At 40.2% G+C, this 12,321-nt stretch overlaps 1 protein-coding gene across 1 annotated transcript in view; it reads right to left on the reverse strand.

Moving 5' to 3' along the window:
• Positions 1-12,321, reverse strand: part of CEP128 (centrosomal protein 128) — a 238,411-nt gene that overhangs the window by 65,045 nt on the left and 161,045 nt on the right. The window contains exon 19 of the mRNA XM_063117936.1: positions 4,073-4,122. Coding sequence (XP_062974006.1) covers positions 4,073-4,122 — 50 coding nt within the window. The remainder of the gene's footprint in view (positions 1-4,072; positions 4,123-12,321) is intronic.

A 12,321-nucleotide genomic window follows, 5' to 3' on the forward strand; every position in this document is an offset into this window, starting at 1 on the left:
ATCTACCCCAGAGCTGCTTCCTTCAACTGGCAGCAGCTTCTGGAGACTCCTACAGAGGTCTTTTCCACCACTTGCTACTGGAGGTGCTGGGAATTGAACATGGAACCATCTCCATACAAAGTAGGTGCTTTACCATCGATCTATATCCTTACAAAGTTCTATGGTATAAGTTGTCAATCTCTGAGCATGTTTACGGTCTGCTCTGTTGTGACACAGTATATAAACAGAATTAAGTATAAGAATAAAAGTCAGAATAACAATTTCTCCTTCTGCTAAAATGGAAGAGAAGCGGGTTGCTGCAGAAGCGAGCCCAGCTTTCCTGAAGCCTGTCCTTTCAGCTTTGTTACAACTATCTTGACCTATCTTGAGCTGTGGAACGGTGCTGGAGATAATGAGGAGAAACCTGTCTTTTAATTCTCCTATATAAAAGACATCCTGCTTTAATTCATGGAGGCAACCCGCTCTTATTATCTCAATGAATTAAAGGACCACTGAAGATTTGTTTTTGTTTTATGCAGTGATCACAATCCCAGTCGCTTGCTGGACTTCAATATTTTCACAGGCACATAAATTATTCCCGGAGAATCCTATTTGCAGGTTTTATTCTGCTATAAATTTGAGTTTAAAATTAAGTTGCGCATTTCTGGTAAAACAAAGTGATAAAACTTAATGATCACTGAAACTTAAGTGAATCGGTGTTTTACTAGGTTCATCTCTCTGTTCTCCTGAGATCCTACAGTGCAGTAAATTGAGAACTGCTAGCCTAATTGGCTGGAGAACCCTGCTTACCCTTTGGCTGCATGGCAAGCCCTGAAGATTGTAGCACAAAGCTAATTTTATCCTGACCACAATCACTGAAAGCAGAGATTAAAAGAACCCATTAGGACATTCAGTCAACCTCTTAGACAACATAGCATTGTTCTTTTCAAGAATACTTCCCCATAACTTCTGTTCAGCGCTGGTTTCAAATGATAATTAATGGACATTTATCTTTCAAGAACCTCCAGATGTAGACTTAAAATATTTTTTTCACTCCTTGGGTCTTGGTTACAATTTATTTTTTCTTGGCAGCTGGTGAGATCAAGGGGCCGGGGGGGGGGGGGGAAATGTAGTACTCCACCACCGCTGCTGAGTGGCAACCAAGGGGAAAGAGGGTTTCCTTGGCAGTATGTGTTCCAAGGCAGCAGCAGCTGAGTCAACACACCATGCAGAAGTGCATGGCTAACTAGCTAGTAGAGCCACACAGTGATATAATTGGCCGGCACTGAGGGGGCACATGCCTGCTCAGTCCTGCCCCAGCTGCCCCCTTTCTCAGCTCTGCACTGGTAAAGGTATGTGAAAGAAAGACAGGTTGCTTGCCTGTAACCATAGTTCTTCGAGTGGTCATCTGTGCATTCACACATATGAGCTCAGCGCAGCACAGAGACCACGAAGAAGAACAGAACTGTCCTCCCTTTTTGTAGTTAGTTTGCTTTTAGGATATTATGGGGTTAAATCTTGTGTTTGTGTGCTAGTCAGTTTCAGCCTAAAGGTTAATAGTTTAGAGCAGTGGTTCCCAAAGTGGGTGGTACTGCCTCCTTGGGGGCGGTGGGATTGCATAGGGGGCGTTAAGAGGCAAGGGGGCAGCAGGGGGCGCTAAAAGGCAAGGGGGCGACAGGGGGCACTTGAAGTGGTCTTTTCCGAGAAGCACCTCTCCAGAAGATCTTAAAACCCAGGGACATTATTATGGGAGAAGATAGTTTGGTCCCAAGCCATATAGGGAAGAATCCACAAATGTATTAATACCATTTAAGAAGCCCATCCATCACATTAAGAATTTTCAGAATAGTGAGGTATTCTACCCTAGTTACTAAATGTGATATCTAATATTCTTGCTAAATGACTATCAGACTTTGAAAAGATGATACCACTGGATCAAGTTCATCAATTATGTTTAATTGAATAAACTAAAAAAATGCAATTGGATTTTGAATAAATATTAAATTAATTGTTACTGTTTTGAATTTTATTGTTATTGTTTTTATAATTTTTATTGTTATTTATAATTTTTATTGTTATTATTTTTATAATTTTGTAAACCACCCAGAGAGCTTCAGCTATTGGAAATGAATGAAAGAAAGAAAGAAAGAAAGAAAGAAAGAAAGAAAGAAAGAAAGAATCTTCCTTAGTGGGTCGTTGAAAACCACTATTCTGAATAACGATTTTTATAGTGTAAGGTAGGGGGCACTGGGCATGAGTTTGTGGAACCAAGGGGGCGATTACCTGAAAAAGTTTGGGAACCACTGGTTTAGAGGTCAAAACTTCACTTAGAATATAGTGGTCAGGAAGTTAAGCTCAGGAAGCAGGAGATTATGAAGCGTAGCAGAAGGGGAGGGAGAAGAGACAAGAAAATTCCTACTGTGAATCTCCCTTTTTGATTATGTTACAAAGAACCACTTCCTGTCTTCTCCCAGATATCATACATGTTCATATGTAGAAGAACAAAATATATTTGTGAACCGCCCAGAGAGCTTCAGCTATTGGGCGGTATAAAAATGTAATAAATAAATAAATAAATAAATAAATAAATAAATAAATAAATAAATATAATTAGTTTTTAAATGGTGGGCCATGCCCCAATCATAGGTTGATTGCAAGATCTTATTTTATTTTTATAGAGAAGAAGAAGGGGGGGAAATGACACTTAGCAATTACACAGTGCTTTTGAGTATTCAAAGTGCTCCACATACATTATCTTGTTATCATCTTTACAACAACCCCATATGATAGATCCATATTATCCCCATATTTCAGATGAGAGGGAAAAGATCTGAGGCTGAAAAAATAGTGCCTTTTCCAAGGCCATCTATACCAGAATATGACAAAGACAGATGTACACATTAGGACAAAACAAAAGATGTGTGACCCATGCAAAGCTTGGGGTAGATGTGTATCCCAAGACTGAAAAGGTTGAAAACTGCTAAAAGTAAGACACTGTTTTGCAGTGGGGTGTCTACTGGAATTCCTTTATAAAGATTTTATGTAAACACACAGTAGTGCCAACAGTTTTCTCCAGCCATATACAGTCTAGATAAGCCTGATGGGCACTCTGCAATAATGTATTTACATACTGCAATAATGTATTTACATACTCCTACTTGTGTGAAACAATATTAGTAGTTTAAAAATACTGCAGAAAAGTGTTTTCTATTCAGTTCTCAGTATCTTTCACATATGAATATGCATCATCAACACAAAGTAACCAATGTAAAAATATGATCTTCTAAAATAGATGCACTAAATACAGCTTTGGTTGTCTGGGGTAAGACATCTTTTTGCTGATGGGCTGGATCTGTTCTCCACAGGCCATGGGAAGACATGGTTTGAGTTTCAGTTGTGGCTACAAAGTGTATAGATCAGTCAAACAGCAAATTGTAAAAACACATGGGAAATACTACAAGCTGGTTAGGTTGGCTATATTATCTAATTACTGGTGGGCAATAAGCAGCCAACACCCACCCAATCTAAGTGCTGATCCGTCACTGTCAAACCATGTTTGGTTCATGAAACAGACTGTTCTGGTTAGTCATAATTATGTAAACATACATTTGACCAGCAAAGGTTAAAAGGCAGGATATGGGGAACTGTCTTATAATGAGTTCACATAGACCAGAACTGTGTTCATCATGACAGGCACTGACAATCTCTAGGGTTTCATGTTGGGGTCTTTCCATCCCTGTTCCCCAAGCTATCAGGGATCGAACCTGTGACCTTCCATCTCAGATATGTTACTCCACTGAGCTACGGCCTCCACCCCACCCACCCTGCTGTTAGTAGGTTAATACAATGGAATTCCCAGCCTCTGGAGGTCAGGCAGGGGCCAACTTTGTATTCCTTTGTTCCAGGAAGCCTTTCCTTAATGACCAGCCACGGTTTACTTTGCGTCTTTTAAAATCTATTTTAAGGTGTTTTATTCTGTTTTTATTTCATTTTCTCTTGTACACCACTCTGAAATTTTGAATGGGGCAGTATATAAATATTGTAAATAAAATAAATAAATATATAATCACTAGGTTCTAGTGAATGAAAATACCTGCAAAGCACCTATTTCTTCCTCCTTCCTGAGAGTCTTCTCCAGTAGACCTGCATTAAAAAAAAAATTCAAGACCAAGTTAACAGTGTGGCTTACGAATTGATGAAAATGGTCAGTGATAGATATGCTGCCAGTTCAGAATTACTGCCAGGCAACTCCAAAAGAGGCTAGAATTCCGTAACAACCATATCAAATCAGTTTTGATCTAACACTTCTGCCATTCCAAAATAGCTGTACTTATAAGACTGAGGTACAATTTGACACTCGCTAGCTCAGTAATAGATTTTGAGCAAGCTGCTCAGTGAGAAATTGTGTCTGGTCTTTCCTTCCCTCCCAATATGGTGGGGTAGTGCCCTGTTTCTAGTTGGGAGGTTTCTCCTCAATATATGCCAGGCTATTTCTAAAGCTGGGATAGCCCTTTCCACTTGGAGAAGCAACAGTGCAGTTCTATGGCAGCATTGCTGAGCACTCTTTCTCCTGTCTCTTTATGGCCAAAGCACAGTAAAAACGCTTCAGGGCTATCCTGGCTGATCTGATATTGTGGAGGAGGTAGCAAGCGTAGGCGCTGTAGAGACATCAAGCAGGAGGGGAGGAAGAGGAAGGTGATAAGTAAAAGAGAGAGGGCTGCAGACACTGCAAAAATATTTGCACAGCTGATGTAAACACCTCATTCTGGGGCAAAAACACAAATCACAAGAGTTATAATTTTCTTCAAAATTACCTGAATTATAGGTAGAAAGTTAAATATAGGTTGTTGAGACTATCTCCCCCTAACCAGGAAGGAGAAAAGAGTATTTGTCTTTTATTCAGATTATTTTTATCCACCAACCTCAGAGGCGATGTATAAACATTTATTTGATCACAAAAATATTCAAATTTGCATTACAACAAAACACCAATACTAAATGTTAAAAACTGATGAGAAGTGAGAAGAGAAAATGAAAAAGATTTAGACCGCAATCCTATGGTACTTTCATGGGAGTAAGTCCCACTGAACTCAATAGGGCTTACTTCTGAGTAGGCGTATACAGGATTGCACTGTAAATTAGAAACCTTCTAAATTGGAATAGAGTAGGTATGACACCTTACAGACCTGCAGTAGGAGCTTTCATATGGCCATTGCCTACATCATCAGATGAGCTGGACTGGAGGAAATCAAGTTTCCCAAATGAATTTGCTCCCAGGTTGCTGGAGCACTAAATACATGAAAACAGTATAAAGCCCAATAAAGAGATTAGAAATTTGCTTGTTGTTGTCACAAAGTATGTGACTACTTTCTTCAGGTTTATAAAAGGCTCCTTTCTTGGGCCATGGCGAGATGAGGGGGTAGGAGGGTGACGATCTTGCGATTTTATGATCGCGAGATTATCGCCCTCGACTACACGTGGCGCGTGACATCGCGGCCGCCATTTTGGGTTTGTTTTTTAAAAGGAAAATGAGCGCAGGAGCGCTCAAACGCAAAAATTGTTTGTTTTAAAAAACACCCTCACCCTCCCCCCACCCCACCCTCGATGGGCACAGAGCTCTTGAGGAGGTCTGTGCCCCATGCCCAGCTCCCCGCAGTTACTCGTGAGGAGCCGGGACAGCCCGCAACCTTATGCCACACATTCCACAGTCTCGGGATCATTCCGAGACCGCGAAAAAAGCGGGGGGAAAGGGCCTGCCGATATCCCGGGGAAAGGGAGGGATCATCCCTCCCTGCTCCCGGGATGCCCTGTGAGTCACATGGATGCATAGGGAAGATCCTGGGGAGATCCCTGGGATATTGGCTGGTCTAGCTATGCCCTTGTTTTTATCCAGTTGTTGCTATTCACTAGTCAATACTGATTTCCTTTTTCTTTTTGAGTAATGTATGATGAGATTTCTTCTTAACTTCTAAAACAACTGGGCATGTCCATTTAAGCTCACTTTGGCTCACTTTTTTTGGTATATGAATTGGATCAGCCATAATGTTGGGATTATAATGTCCTAAGGCAGGACTTGGAAAACTCCTACTGAAGTCACCTACTTATGAGTCTCAAGAAATCTTTCAGTTGCAAAAAGCTTTGTATAGTCTGAAAAAAAATCACATTATAGGAACCTCCTCCTTATTTCTTCTGCTAGAAATCTTATTTCTTCTTCTAGAGTTGTTTTGAAACTGTGTTCAGGAGGACCCTGAAACTCCTTGGAAGCTTGTTACAGGTTCCTCAATGAAAAGGTTGGTGACTGGTAGACAGACTTGCCCACCACGACCACTATTTCCCTCCTGCAATGGGCAGGGCCGCTGGGTAAGCTCTGGGCAATTCTCTTGTTTATATTTTGCCTTTCCTCCAAGGAGCTCAAGGTGGTGTCTATGGTTCCCTCCCCTCCATTTTATCCTTACAATAACCCTGTGAGACAGTGACTGGCCCAAGGTCACTGGGACAAGCTGAGAGACAACACCTATCATTCTTGACAAGTTTATTCCTTAGGGAAACCGCTAGACTGCCTACAGGTTTTAGAGCAATGGTCCACAAGGAATGGCAGAGGGGTGAGAGAGATAAGTGTATCCCCCTCAAAGTGTCAAGTTTAGTCTTGCACAAAAAACCCTGTGGCTGAAATTTGGCAGGCTTGATCCCATCAGAAGGGGCAACTATCCGTGCAATCTTCATCCAAATCTGCTGAGGAATGAACAAGTTATTGGCAGTTCCCTTTCTAAAAAAATCAAAATAAAAAAGGTGCCTATTTCTCAGACATTTGGCAGGTGTAACCACCTCCTGGGGTGCTAAACGTCTGCAGATATCATCCATATCTGCCTAAGAGGGGGCACACATTCCTGAAGGTGGTCTCTCAATTTATTAATTGGAAAAGCCAGTGTGCTGCAGTGGTTAAAGGGTCAGATAAGGAAGTCTAGGTTCTCCACCCAGTTATGAACATCACTGGATGATCTTGGGCCAGTCTGTCAGCTTGACATATTTCACAGGATAATTGTGAAGATTAAAAGGAAGTGAGGGACTATGTACACTACACTGAGCTACTTTTAGGGAGGGCAGCATAAATAATAATAATAATAATAATAATAATAATAATAATGATGATGATGATGATGATGTGTAGCAGTGAGCCAGTATTATGTCTGCATTGGCACAGTGGGATAACTACCTATTTGGGATTCCCAAATAAGCATTATTGCAACTATCCTGGGATCTTGAGTCTGAAAAAGACCAGTATGCAAAATTTGGGACTTTCTCCACTTTCTTCCATGGCAGAATCATCAAGCGTAACTTGCATATGCAAACTGTCCAAATAGGTTTTTACTTTACTGCCCCAACTTACCCCATTGTAAAATATGGTTTTGCAGCTCATACAGGTGAGATACTACTGGTGAATAGAGAAAAGCCTGGGGTAAATAGAACACAATCTATATCCTGGACTGTGTCCTTGACATCTAACCATTCTGACTTTCCTCTTACCTGGATCTATTATCAAGGATCCTGTACACAACAGGAAATACTGGGTGATATAAGCCTGTTCTCTTTCCTTAAAGCTGCTTCCCTCTTAACTTTGCATAAAGATGAACAATTATTGCAACATCCTGAGCACATAGCGAGCATACGGGCACTTTCTTTCAATGCATATAATAATCTTATGGTTAAAAGGACTTTCCTCTACTCTCCTGTATATTTGAATTCCATATCAGCCCAGCTAAGTATTAGCCGAGCTAAGAATTGACTATCATCAACTATCAAACATGGGTAGTATTTTTTGGATATCCACTGCAGACAGAGGTGACTGCAAGCATCCCCCAAACCAGATTAAAATTTAGAGAGGTGCAACAAATTGGGAGGAGTTGAAAAGGACAGGCGCTAAACAGGATCTTAAAACATTTGTCAGCACATTCTCTGATTTTATTATACCAATAAAAAACAAGCACTACTATAACAATCCTCAGCTTAAGATGAAGCTATTCAAAACAAATCACATGTGCTTCAGCTGTTCTTTTTTATTTTTAAATTCACCCAAAATCAACAGCAATTTCAGTAGTTTGTGTGGAAAATACAGGATCATATCGTAAATCTTACAATGCACACAAAATGGGCCACTGTCTTGCAGCCTGCCTTCAGTTACAGTGTAACTCCTGTGAATAATTAAGACACCTAGGCCTCTATCTTGGTCTGCTGCCACCAACTGGTGCGTAACAGGACAATTTAAGATGTCAACCCACAGTGGCTCCAATCTCCTCCTGATCAGAAATCACTGCGGAAAACTTGTGGGGCAGAATTAAAAACAACATTCCAGAAGAACGGATACCCTTTGCGGTTTGTCTCAGATCCTGAAACAACATGACAGTCAGCAGACATATTCCCGAATACTAAATCAATGAGGTTTTCGGAGACCATCATAAGACTTGATTATGTGGGAAACTACTGTACAGGTCAATGAGAGTGGCTACGTTTCCCACCCACCCCAACTTTTGGTTTACTGCGAATTTTCTGTATGTGAACAAACAGATTAACAAATTTAAAGAATGGACTCCTTTATCCTTTACGTGCTGCGTATGAGACACACAGGCAGAAGCAGTATGTGCCTTCAGAGAATGGTTGTTCATTAATATGCTATAACTTTGAACTGAACTGATGAAGAAGCAATTCAATTTGGTATCCTTAAACCTCTCTGCTGAGGCTGCTAAAAAGGGTGCCAATTGTGATAGTGTACTTTGTGATGTGGAACAGCAGCTCGCTAGGACCTGAATGGAAAATACCTATTCATTTCGGAAGGGACGCTGAGCAAGCATTTGTTGGTAACAGACCTGGAATGTATTTGAAACTCTCTCAAATTCTGCAGATATGTCCTTACACTCCTGCAGCAGTTAATCTGGTGCATGCTTTTTGAACAGATTTCTTTGTACTGAGTGAATTAGAAATTCTTTTCATCATGCTGCACAGCTAAATTCGCCTTATGCTGCCAATATGGAAAAAAAATGGACATCTGTGTACTTAGGAAATAACCTTTTTAAAAGCCTGTATATCATAACATTCTCAATCAAGATACAGAAGCCCTGTTTAAATTCAGCTTCGTCTTTTATAAATCTAGGGAGGTTAGATAAGCCATTTCACCGCTTAGCTTCCAGCAGGGAGTCAAGACATTTCTGTTCCACTCAGCGTTTGTTGGTTTTTAAAGGTTGATAGCTGGTTTTATTCTCTGCAGATTTTGTAATCTTTGTTTTTCTTTACATTGTTTTAATATTTGACGTGCACACTATTATGAGGGCCTTATGGCCAAAATGTGGTCTATAATGATTTCAAATAAAAGTAAACCATATTTCTGTTCTTATGACACAACTACACTGGTACAAGGCACACTTATACCAGTGAAATTTCATGGACACAAAGAAGTGTGACTCTGCACAAGAGGTGTAGAATACATAGACCCCATGGTTAAAGCCATGGTTTAAGGTGTCTTCTGAACATGGCTTGCTTTCTGGCTTAACCACTATAGTTAAAGCCATGGTTTAAGGTGTCTTCTGAACAGGGCCATAAAGATGCCCACCACCACCACCATTTTGGGAAAGTGCAATGTAATACTTATTATTATTATTATTATTATTATTATTATTATTATTATTTGATGATGATGATGATGATGATGAATAGTGAGCAGGAAGCATAGCTCCTGGGGAAACACTGAGAACAAAGAGAAGGTTTTCTTTTATCTTAAGAGATATGAAGATGGAAAATTCTACAATCTTCTTCAATCTTTACAGAACTGTGGTGGGAAAGGTCCATTAAGTAAACTCTGCCTTCCAAAGGGTACAACTTTAAATATAACTCTTATACACATGGAAAGAAGGGGGAATATACACTGATATTTCTTAAGTGCAGCACAGATGTATATTTTGCCTTCACAGCAAAAGTAAAGTAACTACTATGTTTATTGTTTTTACTTATCAATTTAATAACATTAAGTTACACCAAGATGATCTCTCTATAGGAGAAAAGGTAAGTATGAAGCAGCTTGTGCACCAATCTCAAATTTATGCCGGGCAGCAGCACTATGTGCCAGGGTGGGGCCCCTTCACAGTTACAGTTGAAAACAATGTCTAAATTGGAATTAAATGTCTAAATTGGGGACAAATGTGCTAGCTGAATGGAGAAATACGGATAAACACTGGCAATTGTCCAAGTTCACATGAAGGCATGGAGGTCAATAAAGCTGACCATGCAAAGAGGGAATTTTGAACACTGCTTGGTCAATATGCACTTGCTGGTTTAATATATCGATCAAGCAATGTACAAACTCTCAGAGGTGAAATTCACCTTTTTTATTGTAACTTTGAGATACTACATATTGACAGGACAGTGTGTGCATTTCCTATTTATGGTGTCAATTTTTACTGGCGTCGTTTATGCACATTCTCTAAATAACTTATTATGGGTTGGATCTTACAGTGTCATTCTGCTGACAGAAGCAATCAGAGGAACTGGGAAGAGGCAATTCCCCAGCAGGCCTGCAAAATGGGCCCATGAGATCTGGGAAACCCTTCAGAGCATATTTCTGCAAGGCACAGAGGGCTACAAGGGGAAGAGAGAAAGTCCTGTCGCTAACGCGACACTGGGTTTAACCCCTTAACCTCAACAACTACATGCATCTGCAACTCTTAAAATTCAAACTTGTTGTAGGGCTTTTAAAAATAAGGCAGCAAGATTTAGATCCCATAACAACGGCAAATATTCCACACCACACAACAGCCAAGCACTCTTCTTAGATCTTTCAACCCAACGAGGTGCCAGGCCACAGGAACATGAAGACGTAAATGAGATTACAGTTCTGATACACACAGGATATGAGATTCACACAAGCCTGACAGGGGCCCAAAGTTAGTTTTCAGCAGACATAATGACAGCAATGGGTCAGGACTTCATTCCTTTGGAGATCAAATTGGCACTTATTAAGCTGAAACTTAATCCAGATAAAATGGAGAGTTTGTGGGTTTGGACACTGGCCAATCTGGAAGTGGGAGTTAAACCAGTCCTGAATGGGGCTGCACTTCCCTTGAAAACTGGATACATAGCTTGGGAGTGTTTCTGCATTTGTCACTGTCGGAGGGGAACAAGTAGTGGCAGTAGCATGGAGTGCCCTCTACCAACAGGTACAGCTATGTCCTAATCTGGAGTAGCCAGAGCTGGCCTCCATTACCCATGCACTATTTACCTCTAAGTTGGACTAGTGTGATGTGCTTTGTGTGGGGCTGCCTTTGAAGATGGTTTGGAATGATGCAATAATAAATAAATAAATAAATAAATAAATAACTTAATAACAATCTAAAGCAATAATAAATTACAGCAATAATTATATAAGATAAGGCCAATTGTCCTCATTTTTGTTTTAAACTGAAGCTTGAGCATTGTAGACATAATTTTTAGTTATTTATTTACTTTCTGGGTGGTTCCCAAAAATTAGAATCATAAAATACAACATATAAAATTTAAACCTCAATATAAAAGTACAACCAGAATAAAACTGAGCAGCAATGCAGGGATTTAAAATACAGTTTTAAAACAGAAAGTTAAAAGGCAAGGTTGGTAAAATGTTAAAATACTGGGAAAATAAAAAGGCCTTTACGTGGCGTCGGAAAGAGACTGTGGAGACTGTGGAACTCCACGGACTGTGGAGTTCATTCTACAGCCGGGGTGCCAAAGCAAAAAAGGCCCTCCTCCTGGTAGCCACCTGCCTCACTTCTTTGGCAAGGGCTCATGGTCCACATGGCTATATTATTTATTTATTCTATTTTGTCTGTATGTGTGTACCTAGCCTAAGGACCAGCGGTTGGTAATCCCTGCGCCAAAACTAAAATGTTATTTTAAGTTTGGTAAGTCCTCTTATTTATTTATTTTTAAAATCAGTGGATCCCATGTACAGTTGTTCCAGTTGCAAGGGAAACAACCAAACAGATTTTCATCAAATCATTCTCAGACTACTTGTGCCCATGGCTACACAGGCTTTACACTAGCTCCAATGAGATATCAGATAAAACTTATTCACCTGATAAAACAAAGCCTGTGTAAACATGCGTGGGGTTTTGGATTGTTGTTGTTGTGGTTGTTTTGTTTGTTTGTGCCTTAGAGTGAAATGCTGTAGGAGAGGCTTACTAGGGCAAGCAATTCTACAGATTAGGTGCCAAAGGGCATCGCCCATTTGGGGCCTGTTGCATTAGGAAGGCTAAACTAAAAACTGAGGTGAGGCTTGGGCTTCAAGGGCCATTTCCAATCGGCATTGCGGGAAATCATTGT

The sequence above is a fragment of the Elgaria multicarinata genome, chromosome 2, assembly GCF_023053635.1.
Source record: "Elgaria multicarinata webbii isolate HBS135686 ecotype San Diego chromosome 2, rElgMul1.1.pri, whole genome shotgun sequence".
NCBI lineage: Eukaryota > Metazoa > Chordata > Lepidosauria > Squamata > Anguidae > Elgaria > Elgaria multicarinata.